Source organism: Camelina sativa, chromosome 14, assembly GCF_030686135.1.
Source record: "Camelina sativa cultivar CO46 ecotype springtype chromosome 14, ASM3068613v1".
Classification (NCBI taxonomy): Eukaryota; Viridiplantae; Streptophyta; class Magnoliopsida; order Brassicales; family Brassicaceae; genus Camelina; species Camelina sativa.
Genome location: NC_141893.1, coordinates 18957340 through 18974570, shown reverse-complemented (window position 1 = coordinate 18974570; position 17231 = coordinate 18957340). Strand labels below are relative to the sequence as shown.

The 17231-nt window shown below is 36.1% G+C and overlaps 1 protein-coding gene across 1 annotated transcript; it reads left to right on the top strand.

Annotated features, from left to right (window-relative positions):
• Window positions 1-4998: 4998 nt before the first annotated feature.
• On the top strand, window positions 4999-6319 carry LOC147928411 (molybdenum cofactor sulfurase-like). The gene is made up of 4 exons (XM_087483045.1): window positions 4999-5226; window positions 5492-5656; window positions 5757-5800; window positions 6091-6319. The coding sequence occupies exons 1-4, from the start codon at window positions 5147-5149 to the stop codon at window positions 6126-6128; spliced, it is 327 nt and encodes a 108-aa protein (XP_087339171.1). The 5' UTR covers window positions 4999-5146; the 3' UTR covers window positions 6129-6319.
• Window positions 6320-17231: the final 10912 nt, after the last annotated feature.

The following is a 17231-nucleotide window of genomic DNA, read 5'->3' as shown; positions in this document are numbered from 1 at the left end:
TGAATAATTGGAGGATATAGAAGAAATTGAACATCAATGAAATCATCTTATAATGGATCTCAAATCTAGAAAGCTATTGGGCAATTGATCTTCGAATCTGCAGTATCAAATCTTGAATCTCTTTTTGAGGATGAAGTTCTCCGTCGTCGTAATAGTGTTTGTTGAGATCAAAATCATGCACTACGTTGGGATTGACATGAGCAACCTCTACACCTAATTGAAGCTCTTCTTCTTCCTCCAAAGAGATTTTGTTGAGATCAAAATCATGCACCACGATGGGATCGACATCAGCATTCTCTTCGTTCAAGTGAAGTTCTTCCTCAAAAGGGATTTTGTTGAGATCAAAACTATGCACCATTACACCAACATCATGATTTTCCTCCACCTTCAAAAAATTGTTGAATTAATTAAATTACTTTAATTTGCCATTTTTCTCTAGATGATTGACAGTAAAGAAAAGTGAGTATGTTTATAAGTAGAATAAAATAACTCATCGTATTATGTTTACAATTTGAAAAAAAAAATGACTCCTCGTAGTATTTTCCAACGTGACTAAGCTACGTGACTCTCTAATATATTTACAAATTGTGTTAGTTTGGAATAAGGCTAGTTTGGAAATTTCATTGTAAAAGTTACCTTAAAAAGTGAGAATGACAAGCAATTTAAAACAAAACAAAACAAAACAAAAAAAAAAAAAAAAAAAAAAAAAAAAAAAAAAAAACCTTAAACGACATGTAAACAAAACCTGAGAAAAATATGTATATATATATATGTATAATTTTAGTTTTAGTAAATTCCTTTTTATTTCTTTCATTCTAGTTTAATTGCTAAATTAGGGTTTTGATCGGTTTATTTGATATTATTTCATTTATTGGCAGCAAAGTTTAATTTGTTTTCAATTTAAATAATTTTTGTTGGGTCAATTTTCATAAACCTGATATTCAGGTTAATTTAATTTGTCATAACATTAATATATATACGCATTTTGCTAAATCAAAATAGAATTATTCCTAGTTAATTTTTCTCTAGAATAAATGTACCCATGTTAATTTATAGGCTTAAGAATAAAATATATGGTTACAATATGAACAAAAGATTCCTGTCCACTCTTGTTTGCTTTTTGCATATATATCATGCACAAGAACAATACGTAAGATTTGAATATATTCTATTTCATTAAGAAAACAATAAATGAAAACATTGGTCACAAACTTACACTTAGTTATAAACTGAGAACAACGTTTTTGGTCTAAATTGAGAACAATGAAAATATTCTCTCTTTTTTGTTTTGGTAAAGTCTCTAAAGCCACACTTTACTACTTTAAAATTTATAAAAACTTTATTACAGTTTGTCATAGATTTTCTTTTTTTTATCTTGACACCTTGCTAACCTTACATTTGTTAAAGTCAATAATAATTTGAAGTTTATTTTTGATGACAAAATTTTATTTAAAAAAAATGTGTAAAAAAATTGTATCTTCATCCAACATTTTAAATTAACAATCTGCAGTCACATGCTAAGCTAAACTAATCAGTCTCTTTGTATGCATTATGGTCATATGGTGTATACTTTAGAAAACTATTACATATTTGTAAATCATACTCTAGCTTACATAAAATTCTATATCTAGCTTACAATATGTATCATTAATTATTAATAATAATTTAATTTCATATTTTGAACATAAAACTCTTCAGCCAAGATTATCAAGATATTTTGGACGGTTAACTTTGTTAGTCATGAAGATCGTGTGCTTGGAAATAATCCAGTAATATAGGATAGGTCTGGCCACCAGGAGATAAGCTAGAGTACTCAGTGCAATATTCAGTAAAATATACGTCTTTTGCTTAGCTCAATTCGATTATTCATGAACACGAGCTCTGTTTTATAGGTTTATTTTAATAAATACGATATATAATCAAGTTTAATTTAGATTTCATATAACACTAAAAAAAAAAAATCATGTATATATATATATATATATATCCATTCAACGTTATAATCAACCGTCCACACCAAATTTTTGAAATTCCTCTACAAAAAATATTTCTCTTATTTTGTAAAGTATATAAGAGAGTTTTCCAGTAACATATATATTAACATTATGAAACCCTTACCAAGCGACAAAGACAAACTAAAAGGCTTTTCTTCTTAATTAAATACATTTATGCCACACACAAAACAAAAACAATGGAATTTGGTGATCATCAAAGGTTTTCTAATTTCAAGAGCCACAAAAATCTGCTTCGAAAAGAAATTAAAAATAATGAAAAGATCTTAGAGCATAACAAATAATGTCCCTATCTGGCCTAAGATCTCAACCTCCACTTTATAACCGACAAAATTTCTATCGATCAAATAAAGCATGCAAATTTTGCATTACGTAAATAAGATCTAAAGCTTCACATATGGATATTTCGCAAAATTTTGTGTTAATTGGAACCTTCACTTTCGTGTCAATATGGATAAATCAAGAATGCGGTATAACTTAAAAAATGCTTTACACTATTGACTAAGTATAAATTACATATCAAATCCATCTACTTCGGATACCTAAATTACCGTCGCATTTGCTAAAACGCAGAGTCATTTCTACTACATCCATTCAACAGCGTTGTTTGGTCACGATTTATTTGAAGTTTGAAATAATGTTATATTTTGTCGACTTTACCAAAATTCTATGCTCATCTGCCTCCTTCACGAAAAGATGATGAATTACTTATGGTCTAAGGCAATGGTCGATATTAGTAAAACGACCAACCCATTTTTTTAATATAATAAATAACTAATGATCTCGTACTTACACTCACGTCTTAATTTAAAAAAAAACATAATAGAAGAAATAAATCAATAATAAACCAATAACATCGAACCAGCAACTATCCAATAACTAATAATTAGAAATAAATCCATAACAACTAGTTCAATAATCATTCCAACATAAAATAAGGAACCAACAATCCTAGACAACATTCTAAAAACTCAACTCTAGCAACCTAACAGTAACCATATAATAACCAATCGAGCCACTAGAATATCTTCTTCTTCATCGTCTTGATTCCACGATCACACTTTATCTTTACCTTTACCACAAACAACAGTTGAGATGCATGAGTATTGTCATAAACACTTAATGAGATAATCCTCCCAAAAACTCTCAAGAACACTTTTTCTCTCTTCTAAACTCTCTAGAACGACAAATGAGCGGCCACTGAAACCCTCAAGGTCGACTTCTTCTTTAAATACCTCGGTTTAAACAAACCGATCGAACCGGAAATTGTTATTGTCGACCAACACCCACTTCTAAAACCAACAATTTGGTTCGCGGATGTTAAAATTAGAAGAACCATATTTTGCATAATAATAGTATATATATCATCCCTTGTGGCAATATGCTATTTTGTTCTCTAATTTAATTCTTCACAGAAATGAGCTTTTTACCTACAATGGCATTGGTTTGAGCTTATTGAATGTTTGTAATTAGAGAATTTGTTAGAATTTTGAGATATTCCTTCTCAAAAATATCTCTTTTTCGAACATTTTCATTGTTGCCTTTTTTACATAATTACAAGATGTTAAATTAATTTTTAGAATTTTTTGTTTAGATTTGCGTTCTCTATTTTACATTTAGGATATTGTTTTCAAGAGATATAATTTAATATTTAGAATTTAGAACTTATAATTTTGTTATTTTATATATAAAAAATTGTATTTAAAAAAATAGACAACATGGAAAGGTATTTTTGAAAAATGACATAGAACAATGAACATTTTAATTATCTATTCTCATATACACAATAACTTTTTTCAATTTTTTTTTATATCATGCTATCACAATCATTATATTAGATTATATATCAAGATTTTACCGTAGTTTGTGTATATTATATTTTTTTGTATTCAAGTTTTGTGTATATCATTTAGAAACTTAGCATTATATAAGTCCTTTGGACACAACATTCTAAACAGTTTTATTAACGAGATCGAGTACGTTTTTACAGTCATATATATTAACAAGAAAAACAAAAAAAAATTGTGGTCGTTGTGCGAAAGATATTCAGCAAACTCTTGTACTAATAATTTCGCTTTTTTTTTTTTTCTAAACATCGAACTCTTTAACTAGTTTAAGGTTAACGTAGGAAACATGTTATAACTCCAGTTGCAATCATTGATATTAATATATTGTACGAAACAAGAGGATGAAATGAGAAAAACAAATTGGTGGATATGCGAAGTATAACATCAAAGGTGCGAATTTGGATGTTCAAGAAAAGTAAATTTGTGGGCCCAATCATAAACTAGCACGATACGTAACATCACATCATCACACGCCAACAAAATCTCACAATTCACTAATATAACTAGTATAAAGTATATAAAGGAGGAAAGATAAACTAAAAAGACATTGCTAATGGCAAATTTTTTAAAAAAAGAATAACTACATTAGATGACAAAACGTGGAAGAATAATCGATAACGAGTTCAACTGATAAGGTCATCTCCATCAAATCTCCATAACGATATTGGCAATATCTTAAAAGTTGTTTATGTTTAAAAATAAATAACATTAATTAAAAAAAAATTTACTTATTGATCGATCTTTGTGCTAGATCTTTGTGCTAGAGATTTAAGGATTACTAAAAGCACTCCCATTGCATATATTACCGGTGTATTTGTTTTTTTTTTTTAATATAAATGTAAAACATGTTCGGGGAGAGAAGAAGAAAATGTCTTCTGCAAATCATTTACAGACACTATTTTAGATTCTTCAGTCTTAGCTGTCACTTTTCTATTAGTTTTCAATTATATTATAATTTTTAATTTAACTTTTGAGTCTAACTTATATCCTCCTATCGGTATCATCGATAGAGAAGTTGTTTGATTATTTCTCGATTGTTTTTTAAAGACTTGATTTTTTTTTTTGAAATTATATGGGGTTTCTCAAGTTAAAGAACTTAAATGTCATCAGTGGTCACTTCTTGTTTTCCTTGTGCTTGTGTGTTGAATTGGAAGATTATCTATCAAATTTTCCAAGTTATAGTCAGGATTATGTGTGGCTCTCTCAGTTGTATGTTGCGGTGTAGCTACATATATATATATATATATACTGCTTGAGGTTTAATCTTAATCGAACAGTCTTTCCTCTATGTGTTGCTCTAGTTTATCATTGCTCTTATTTGGGCTTACAAGTACTGAAACCACGCTACAAGGTTCTCCCTTTAGCAAGTAATTGTCACTTTACATTCTCTATTCATATCTTCATCTGCTTGGATACAGCCTTTGAACAGGAGAATTATTATAGGAATCGGCCATATATTTTTTTGCTGTTAATGTTAAAAAATAGAGAAATGATCTGTGTACATTTTGATGAACTATAACAATTGATTCTTCTTTCTTTGTTGATTCTAACTGTGTATAGGACTTACGAGGGTTGTTCGTATTGGTTTCTATTATTTTTCTCTCATCATGGCTTTTATATACTTTTTATAAGGAGCAAGCGGTGGTTAATCTTGATTGATGCTGCAAAAGGTTGTGCTACACTACCACCTGATTTATCGGAGCATCCTGCAGATTTTGTTGCTGTGTCATTCTACAAGGTAGCTCCTGGATTATTTGTGAACCTTTGCAACTACAGCAGCTTCTCTCTCTGCTCCAGGTATACATTTGTTTTGGACAATTATATTAAGTTTATTTACTAGCTCTTTACAATTGTATACACTTTAATATGTTATTAACAAAGATCCTACGTCTTTCAGTCCGACCAATTCTCCTGCAGATTCGCAAGCTCCTGATTCTGAAGGTAAAGTGAATGAATACTTGCATCACCAAATTTTTTAAATCACATTATAATCAGTATTCACAACTGCAATTCAATTCGACCATACACTGTTTCTGGTTGAATTAGGGAGCTTGCTTTTCTATATCCAAAGGTATAGGCAGCCATGATAATCTAATTAAAACGTATATATCTGATTTGTGTGCCTCATGTTCATGAAGTATTTTAACCTGCGCGTTTATCAGTTCTTATTTAGCAGAAGCTAATGTTCTATTGTTCCTTTGTCATAATCTAAAGGTCTATATTGAATACAGGTTACAATTTCTCTTTAAAAAAGAGGATGATGATCTAGAAAGGGACTTGTATAGTGAATACTTCTATGTTGGAGGGTTAACTGAATATGTTAGCCGGTTAAATACTGATAAAGTGAGGCTTGTACTGTGGATCCCTTGTTATAGTTGTATAAAGTCTCAAATATTTGTTGAAGAACCCCAAATTTAACATCCATCAATGGACCAATGAAATTTTAAAGTTTCTGAAGAAGTTCTAAATTTCAGTTTTTTTTCAAAATTAATAATAAAATATGTTTTAAGCAACTTTGTTTACATTCTTTGATGGAGATGCCCTAACGCACTCAAAACTAATAATAATACATGAAAGCTGTATAAAAAAACTGAATAATGTATTTGGTAACGTTTTTGATATCGCTTTTGTGTTTAGAAATTGTCAAAGCGGTACATCACATACCAAAACAGTACATGGTTACCAATTAAACCCAACATAACCGAGATAACCAAGTCTATTGTCTTTATTATCGTTGTGACACTAATTAAGATGATGGAAATTATCTTGAGCCCGTGAACAACCTCACATAGTTAACATATAAGCTGTGATTCATCATGCATAGGCAGATAATGTTCTACGGCCGGAGTTTTGGTCCTTTTGGGTTGTCCATATCAAGTTGGTCCATCGTTAAGTGTTATCTTTGTGAATAAGAAAGTTTGCTCAGAACCAAAAACTGAAAGATTTGTGTTAATTGATAAAGAGTTACAGGAAAAGAATTATATAGTAGAACAACAACTCAACACTACTTTCTAAAAAACCTGCAACTTATTCAACTACTCCGATAACAACGAAATACACATTCCTACGACTTGACTACTTCAAACTTAACAATAAGATTTGATAAATCTTTTTATACTTCATTTTCTCCCCTAAACTGAAACTCTCTTTTCAGTTTATACTTCCTTTAAGCCAACACCCATCCTACTCGTGAGCTTCTCAAACACTTCAGGCTCACCACCTTTTTCATTATGTCAGATATCTGATCATGTGTACTTCAGTAGTCGAGCTGAATTACTCTATCATTCACCAATTCTCTCAAGTAATGAAACCTGACATGAATATGCTTGCTCCTCCCATGTAACACCGAATTCTTAGACAACTTGATTGCAAAACTTGTATTGCAGAACATGATAGTACCTTCCTTGTGCTCAATATCGATCTCAGCCATAATGTTCCTGAGCCACAATGCTTGACAAGATCCATAAACTGCAGAAAAAAACTATGCTTCAGTCGTAGACAAAGTGACAATCGGCTGCTTCTTTGAGACCCATGACACTGCACCTCCACCCAACATAAAAACAAATCCAGAGGTGCTTTTGAAATCATCAGCATCCCCTGCATAGCCACTCTCCACATATTCGACTAGATTTTTCTCACCACCATACTAGTGCTGAATTCCAAAATCTCGAGTTTCCTGAATATATATCAAGATCCTCTTTGCTGCCGCCATATGTTGTTCATTTGGTCTCTCAATATATCTGCTGACTAGGTTCACCGAATAGACAAAATCAGGTCTAGTAGCAGTTAGGTACCTCAAACTACCAACAAGTTTCTTAAACATTGTTGGATTCACTTCTTCTCCAGCTCCTTCTCTTGTGAGTTTGTTACCCGGTACCATTGGAGTTTTAACAGCATTACACTCCTCCATACCATACTTCTTCAGAGTTTCTTCTGCATATTTTTCTGAGTTATGAAGATTTCTTTCTCATCCTGAACAACCTCCACTCCCAGAAAGTATTTCATCTTGCCTAAATCAGTCATAGAGAACTCACTCATCATGGAGGCTTTAAACTCTTCTAGCATCTCTATTGAGTGTCCTGTGTAGATGAGATCATCAACCTAAAGACTCATGACCAGGCAGCGTCCCTCTTCGTTCTTTACGAACAATGTATGCTTATAGTAGCATTTCTCAAAGTCTTCTCGCAGAAAATATACTCCAATACGAATATACAACGCTCGTGGGGTTTGTTTCAAACCATACAACGCTTTTCTCAATCTGTACATTTTTATCAACTTCATTAATGACCTTAAACTCTCGTGGTTGCTCCACAAAGACTTCCTCCTACAATTCTCCGTGTAGGAATGCACTTTTGACATCTAATTGGTAGACAAACAACCTCTTTTCTGTAGCCACTATTAATATCACCCTTAAGGTATCCCACCTAGCAACTGGTGCAAGGACTTCATGAAAATTTGTTCCTTCTTTCTGATGATATCCCTTTGCCACTAATCTTGCTTTAAACTTGTCAATTTCACCATTCTCGTTGAGCTTTGTTTTGAACACCCACTTCACTCAAAACTTTTTTGCTCATTCAGGAAGAACAACAAGCTCCCAAGTGTTATTCTCTTCAATGGAAGCAATCTCCTTTTACATTGCTTCTCTCCACACTTCTTTTTGTTTTGCATCATCAAACGAAGTAGGATCTTCTGTTGCTATTAACATTGCACAGATCTCTCTTTCTTCTTCTTCTACTAGAAATCATGCATCTCTCGTGTCAAAGTCTTTGAACCATACTGCTCTCTTTATCGTCCTCTTGGATCCTTCTCTTACAGGAGTCTGAGCTACTCCAATAGGAGTTTGAGTTTCTGAACCGGTTTGAGCTTCCTCTACTACAACAGTTTCTTCCTTTACTACTTGATTTTCTTCTTCTACAACCGTATGTTTTTCTGTAGGCTCAACGTCTGAATCATCCCATTGAAGCCTTTCTCCTTCTATTTTTCTTCCCAGTTCCAGCCTTTATTTTCATAAAACTAGACATCTCTACTTGTTACTATCTTCTTTGTTGTTGGATTGTATAAACGATATGCCTTTAACTCCTTGCTCACTCCAAAAAACACACACTTGACGCTCTTCTCGTCAAGTTTAATTCTTTTTTCATACGGTACAAGTGCATACGTGAAACTGACTATTTGTGTGGTGTGGTGAATGAATGATGTATGGAATGATGAGTTATGAATGAATGGATGTCAGGGTGTTTCAATTCCCCTTATGAAATTGTAGTATAAGAGGTGTCAATCCAATCTGAGTGTTTGTGAACAATCAAGATGTGCATATGAATCTAAGTCAAGCCAGATGTAAAGGTTGTTTGTCACTAACAATCCTATAATGAGATATGAAATGCAGAAAGTAAAAACAACTAGAACAAGATACTAAATGCAAACAGAACAGACAAATTAAATCTATAATGAAACTAGAACAGAAATAGACACTATGCTAATGAACTAATGCAAGACAAGTAATGAATAGAAAACTAAGTGAATGCATTAGAAATGAAACAGGAATGAAACAAGACAATCACAAATCATAAACACAAGTTCTGGGGATGAACTCGAGCAGCACTCGACCGAGTGTAGGTCGAGTACAGGGTCGAGCTAGACTAAACGTGAAAACAGAGCAATACAAGAAAAACAGAGCAATGCAAAAACTAATCAAACAACAAGCAAGCAATGATATTTAGACTAAGATATTAATAAACAAAGAAGGCCTTGAGGAGGGATTCATGGGCTGAGCTAATCATTGTGGTTATCTAACTTGGTCAACAAATCTCAAGCAAACTTTGAGCTGATCTCTAGACATACTATTCTAAGACATGTTTAATCCACTCTCATGGCAAGAAACAATCAAACCTATGCATTTCTAGACTTGTTCTCACAAAGTAAAGAATCTACACAAGCAGGCATTAAGCAATACATCTCAAACCAAACAAGACTTCTAACCTCTTAGCAAGCCTAATGGTAAGCTCTAGATCTAGCCTTATCTATGCTCCTTAAACATTGGTGTGATGCTAAGATGCTTGAAATCAAACCCTACCTTCTCAGATATAGGATCAGCATTAAGAACATCTAGCCTAGAAGAGATCTACAACAATCAATCTTGACCAAATCAAATAAACCACAAGATCAACCCAGCCTAACCCATCCTCAAGGTCCTAACCAAACTACTCACAAGAACACATGGTGAAATAAGTCAAAAACCCAGAAAATATTGAAACTTGCATCATTAGAAAGATGAAACAGAGATCTACAATATTGAAGAAGAAATAAAACTCGAAATCTTAATATCTTGAAAGTTATGAAACCAACAAAATACAAGAATCTAGTCTTTCTTTCTTAAACAAGTACAAAATCTAAAAAAATAAAAGAAAGTGCAAAAGGAATAAAATCTAAAAAAGGTAAAAACTAGGTTTTAGACTCTCTAAAAAGCTGGACTCTTTGGTGGCTGCAGGTACAAGGGCTTTATATAGGAGGTGAGGTGGAAGCCCTAAAAATACAAAAAGTCAAAGCAGTCGACGGCTCGGTCAACTCGACCAGTGCTCGGTCGAGTGGCTGGTCGAGCTGGCTTCTCTCGTGCATTCTCCACTCGGTCGAGTCCTTCTCAGCACACGGTCGAGTGTCTGGTCGAGTGTGCGGTCGAGTTGGACTCCGGACCTTGATTCTTCAGCCTTAACTTTCTTGTTTTCTCCTCAGGATTGCTTCACTTCTCCTTAGCATTGCTTCCATGCTCCTTAAGCTCCAAAATCACCTGTTTATGCATGAAAAGATGCAAATGCAATGCAACTATACTCTAATGCATGATTAGTCCTAAAGCTACACAATAATGGCCTAAATGGATAGCAAAAGATGCAAAACTTGTGAATAACCTAAGGGAAAACAAGGTAAAATATATGAACATCAACACCCCCAAACTTAGTCTTTGCTTGCCCTCAAGCAAATAATCAAGACAAAAAAGGTAGGTGAGGTTTGAAAGTGGGATCTCAGCTCCTAAAGCTTGCAAATAGACTATCTAGAATCAATGTCCAAGTTACTAGTACTATGATGCAAGTTGAATGAGCTATACTTAAAGACTTTAGACAAGCATATCACAACCTTTATTGATTTGAGCCTTAGACATCCACATGCATTCAAATCAACCATTTCCTTTAACATTCATTAATCAAGAACATGAATCAATTCTATGCAATGCTTAAACTCATTTGGCTTGGCAGTAAAAGGTTTAGAGACAATGATGGTCTCTTTTTAGAGTAGGGCTTATCAAAATCAAGGTTCTCTCATGAAAATGGATTGAGCTTTAGAAGAATGCTAAAGGTAAGAGCACCTAGACACATACAAGAATAAAACCTTGTCTATCCAAAGGCTCCCAAAGTGTTTTATCCTAGCAATCTAAACCCAAATGATCCTAGTTCTACCCTTTAACTTCTTCTTTTCTTTTTCACCCTTTTCTCTTTTGGTTTTCAAGTCTTAGGAGATGTTTCTTATTTGATCTTTCTAGTGGGATGGGGGATCTTTACTTATTTGCTATGGTTCTCTTTTCTTCTTATTCTTAAGACATATAAGCACTTTGCTAGACTTTCCTTTTCTTTCTTTTCTTTTCTTTAATTAGAACCATTCTTAACTTTTTTTTACCTTTCCCTCTTTTCTTTCTCTTTTTCCTCTTTTCTTTTCTTAACAGCCAAGTCTCAAACCCAATAAGTGAACCACCTAGTCCTATCTAGTTTGAAAAATGCAAACTAGAACTACACAAGGCTTTACTCTTGTCAGTTCAAACCTAACACTTTCTACCAAGCTCAATCCGAAAAATAGGCCTCACTCTCACAAGAATAAACATGGCTTGAAAGAAGGTTTGGTTTAGGGGTAGGGGAACTGATTCTTAATGAGGAAATCAGCTACTTGGATCAACAAGAGTGGTAAAAAGGAAGAAGATGATCCAAATATGTATATGGTATCCATGAGTTTAAAGCAATGTACACATTGATAATTGAAAGTCAATATTAGGTTCTTATAAATAGGAAATGGTTTCAAATCTCAACATGCTTCAATTTGGACCAAATGCAATGTAGGAATTCAAGGCTTGGTTCAATCTCATGCTTCTAACCACTCAACTAGCATCAAAGTACTATTAACTTGGGCATTGATCCTAGTCTAGTGAATAAACAAGCTAACAAGGGAATACTCATCATAGATCCCTAATGCAAATACTATACAATCCTACATGAAACATGCTAAACAAGATCCTAATATGCAATGCAAACTACATGAACACTCTTTTTCTTATAAAGAATTTTGCAAAAAAATTTTAAATTTTTAGGGTTTTTCTATGCCTTAGATGCTATGCAAGTATTAACATGATGATGCTAAAAATTTGAAATAAGAATCACAAAACACAATGTCAAATGCTATCTCAAACCCTCCCCCAAACTTAAATCACACAGTCCCTGTGTGAAAGAAATTTTTGAGTAAGGATTCAAGATGAAAAACAAAAAACAAAACACAACATGAAATGCAATGATATGTACAAGTGAAGGTGATAGTGGTACCTTAGGGATTGTGGAAGTAGTTGTCCACATCCATCTGCATGCTGTCATAGGAGTAGTTGGTGTCTTGTTGATGACTTGGAGGTGGAGATTGGGGCAGCTCGACGATGGGAATCGACCGGGACTCGGTCGAGTACGTGCTCGAGTGGGGGGGTCGAGCTGGACCACGAGTGTCAAAATTCTGACCTTGTTGCTGGTAGAACTGCTGGTAGAGTACTGGATCCATGAAGTACTGGGGTGGGATGGGAGGGTAACCTGGATATCCTGGATAAGCAGCTGGAGGTGAGAAGCCATAGGGTGATCTGGGCTGGAACTCGGCCGAGTGCATTGGAGGTGCTCGGTCGAGTGGGTGCTCGAGTGACCCGGTCGAGTACCTTGAAAATGGTTGTTCTCGGGTACTTGAGCTCCTCTTCCTCTGATTTGGCTCATACATTGAAGCTCTATCTGGTTCTACAGGGTTCGCAACTCTAGAAAGTGCTCTAGTTGAGCTACTCCTCCTCAAAGGGCTTGATGGTGTAGGTGAAGAATTTCCACTCTTTAACTCAGCAATCTCCTTCTTTAAGCCCTTGATAGACTTAGCCATGTTGGTCACCTTCTTCTTCAGCTTATCAAACCTCTTCCCATGCCATTTGTTCCAATTTTGCAAAAGAGTTAACCTCTTGATAGCCTCCCTCACTCCTCTACTATCTCTTGGGTTGAGCTCATAATCCTCAAAGTAAAATTGCTCCTCTTCATCAGCCATTTGCACATCTCCAGCTTCATCAACTCTAGGTTGAACTATACCATCAAACAAATGCTCCTCAGCTGGCCAAAAGTCAATGTTGGCTCCTTCTTGAATGGTGGTGAGCTCTTGGTTAGGCAAAATCAGTTGCTTTTTCCCAAGTGTTGGAAGCTCAAAGTTGAAAATGTGATTCCCTTGATGCATCTCCTTGGCTAGGATGAGAGTAGAGGTGAGGTAGCTAGAGTCAATCCATCTTGGTGAAACCCTTTCTCCTCTAAGTGGAACCTTAGCAGCTTGTAGGATTGGAGTAATGATGCCTCCAATGGTTAGTGCTCCTCTTGATCCTTTGTTTTCCAACTTGCCTACCCAACTTCTCAATTGAATCATGTGATCAATGAGCACCATTGCTAGGTCAGTCTCCACAGTGCTCCCAAGAATGATGGTACCATTTCTTGCTTGAAAGATGATTCCATTGAGAGCCAAATCAATCATCTTTAGCTCCCCTCATTAATGTTCCCAGTTTCCTTCCTAGCAAAGAAGGTGTTGGCAAGAGCTTTGTGGAAGTACCTTAGGACTGGGCTCCTTACCCTTGAGCTCTTGGAATTGGAGGATGAATAGAATTTGTTGTCCCCAATGGTTTCCCACACAGCATAGAGCTCTTCTCTTGGAATCATCAGACTCCTATTGCTCCCAACCTCAAAACCAAACACATTGGCTATCTTCTTCATTGAAAGATCATACTTCTTCCCCTTGATTGTGAAAGCAATGTGACCAGCTCCTAACCCAGCATCCTTTCTTGCATATGTGTGCAGCTTGACTGTGGCTAGAAACTCACAACTCTCTTCTTTGTAGCCCTCCATGCAAAGCCCCATGAACTTGGTTAGGCTGCTCTTCTCAAAAAGGTACTCCACATCTTTGTCAATGGCTAGCTTCTCCATGGTCTCCTTTTGTGGATACCTGGTTCCCAGGAACTCCATTCTCATGAAGGCTTCATAAAGTTGCCTCTTTGTCAATCCACAAGATTCTGCTTCTCCATCATCCTCTCCCTCTTCTTCTTCACTTTCTTCTTCACTCTCACTCTCAACCTTCTCTTGTTCAATCTCAACTGCTGGCCTCTTCCCTTTGGTCTTGTTTATCCTCATGAAATCACTAAGAGTTGGCTCCCTTTCTTCTTCACTTTCAGTCCTCTCAGGATCTTCCTCAACTAACTCTCTCCTTGGACACGACATCTGGCTCGACCGGCTGCTCGAACGGTCACTCGGTCGAGTGCATGATCGAGTGGGGCATCGAGTGGCTCTTCCAGCTTCTCCTCTTGATTCAAGGCTAGCATCATGACGTTCCATGGTGGTTGCAGCGGTTTGTTGAGACTTCCTAGTGATTCTTGAAGACATTTTTCAAAAAGAACTGAAGGGAATAGACTCAAAGCTCAAAGTTAATAGGTTAGTGACCCAAAAACTTGAAAGAACTAAGCTTGAGCAAAAGATAAGCTATGAGAGAGACTTTAAAACTTGAATTTAATTGTTTTGAGCAAATGAGAGAATGTGAGAGGTATAATCTCATGCTAGGTCTATATAAAGAAGCTAAGGGGACAAAGAGACAAGGGTGGAGCGTCCATACCATTCAAATTTGAAATGGGAATCTTTGACCTGCTTTTTGCTGCCACTCGACCCCACACTCGACTGTACACGGTCGAGCACCTTGACCAAATTTTGAAATTTCAAAATTTTTCTTCTTGTTCTTCCCTCCACTTGATCGTTCTAGCGATTTGAAGATCAAATGGGCCTTAATTCCTTTCTAGCTCGGTCGAGTACCTCTCGTGGGCAGGTCGAGTGGGCCTGCGAGTCTCCTTCTCCAAGTTTAAATCTCTCCTTACCCAACTACATTTTCACCTAAAGGCCTGTCCAACACAAACATAAAAGAAAACACATCAAAACTACAAGGAAAATAAACCATATTTACAAAGGATACCTTAGGGACTTCCTCCCTAATGAGCTTGTTTAAAGTCACTAAGCTTGACTTTGGCTGCCTTCTTAGGCTTTGTTTAGATACCAAGGAGGTGATGAAATCCTCCCTGGAACCTCTTGATCACTGTGAAGTTGATCCTTGATCTCCTCACCCTTAACACACAAACCATATTTCTTCTTGATTTTGAGCCTTGGTCTTGCTTTCCTTAAAGACCTCTTGTTCAGCTTAACTTGGAAATCCTCAACCATACTAGTCAACTCTTGAACTGACCTCTTAAGCTTTTCCACAGAATCATCTTGAAAGGAGAGCTTAGCCTTTGGAATTGCTTCACCACTTAAGCCTTCTTGACCTCCTTTGTCCTTGATAGTAAAAGGTTGATCATCAATGGTAGGAAGGTTGGTTGGGTTATAGATGTTAAACTTCATGGCTATATCTTCAGCAATGTTCAAGGTCACAAGACCCTCTTTGACATCAATAACTGCTCCAACAGTGGCTAAGAATGGCCTTCCAAGAATGATTGGATCTTCAGGTTCCTTTTCCATCTCCAACACCACAAAATCAGTGTGAACCCTTGCCTTCCCTATCTTGACTGGGACATTCTCTAACCTTCCAACTATCTCTTTATTTGACCCATCAGCTAGACATATATGAAGGTTGGTGGATTTGAAATCAGTTCTCCCAAGCTTTTGTGTTATGGAGTATGGCATCACACTTGTTGAAGCTCCCAAATCACAAAGGCATTGTTTGTAGTGAAGATAGCTAAGTGTGCAAGGCAGATAGAATGGACCTGGATCCTTAAGCTTGATTGGAATGATAACTCCTCCAAGGTCCTCAAGCTCCTCCTCATCTTGAGCTTCAGCCTTCTTCTTTGACAAATCAAGCAAAAAATCTTTGTAGAGAGGATATGGATCATACTGTTCCAAGGCAGGTCCTCTCTCTTCTTCTTGGTAAGCAATGGTGATCTCTTGTATGGCCATCACTTCTTCTTCTTTCTCAATCATAACCACTTCCTTCAAAGCCTTCTCTTCCTCTTGTTGCTTAGCCATCATCTCCTTTCTCTCAATGATTTCCCTAAGCTCCTAATCTTTTGTGCTTTGAAACGTCCTGGGAATGGAAGAGGTGGCTTGTAAGCAGGAGGAATGTACTTAGCAGGCTTGGCAGCTTCTGAGTCTACAACTCGATCGACCACTCGAGCATGCACTCGGTCGAGTGGCTGTTCGAGTACCTGGTCGAGTGCAATGGCGGACTCCAGTTGCTTTGCACAAACGTCACTTGGGGCTTCAGTAACTAATGAATTCCCCCAAACTTGGACTTCACTGTCCTCAGTGACTTCCTCATCAGAGATATGAATGGCTTTTGCAGTGAACTCCCTTGGATTTTGAACAGCTTTTCCAGGGAGTTGGTTGGGTTTAGGAGCTGAAGTAGAGGCAATGTTACTCTCCATATACTTTACTCTGGAGTTGAGACCTTCAAACTTCATGTTCAGATCATTGTACTGTGATGTGAGCCTTTGATTCAATTCAGCAAACTGTTTGGCTTCCTCAATCTTGCCTTGTGTTTGCCCAATCAACAACTGTTGCATCATTGCTCTTAAGTCTTGTTCCTGGCCTTGGTTAGTCTGAAACCCTGGTGGGGGACACAATTGGGGCTGGAACACCTGATGTTGTTGCTTTGGGATGTAGTTTTGTTGCTGTTGTTGAGGCTGGGGAGGTGGATAGACTTGGTCTTGAGGGTTGGCCACATTGGTGCTCCTATAAGAGAGGTTGTTCTGTTTGAAACCTCCTTGGTTGTAGCCTTTGTATCCTCCCTGGTTTTGCATGTAGCATAGCACAACAAATTCAGGCTCCCCCTCTTGAACTGGAGCTTCTTCTTCACCAATGAAGTGAATGGACTTGGACTGGCTTAGGAGTATCTTGTCAAGCTTCTCATTGACCATCTTCAAATCCTTCTTATACTTATCCTCTTGATCAGTGGAGGAGCCCTTTATGGTCCTATCATAATCCTCATTATAATTGCCATCAGATTGAGCAAGATTCTCAACTAATTCCCATCTTTCTTCCACATTCTTGTTGAGGAAGTTTCCATTAGAGGCTGTATCAAGAAGCATCCTGAT

Coding starts and splice junctions, on each gene's coding strand:
- LOC147928411 (XM_087483045.1), top strand. CDS start 5,147: ATGTGTTGCTCTAGTTTATCATTGCTCTTATTTGGGCTTACAAGTACT. Junction 5,227..5,491: donor CAAGGTTCTCCCTTTAGCAA/GTAATTGTCACT, acceptor ACTTTTTATAAG/GAGCAAGCGGTGGTTAATCT. Junction 5,801..6,090: donor GCAAGCTCCTGATTCTGAAG/GTAAAGTGAATG, acceptor TATTGAATACAG/GTTACAATTTCTCTTTAAAA.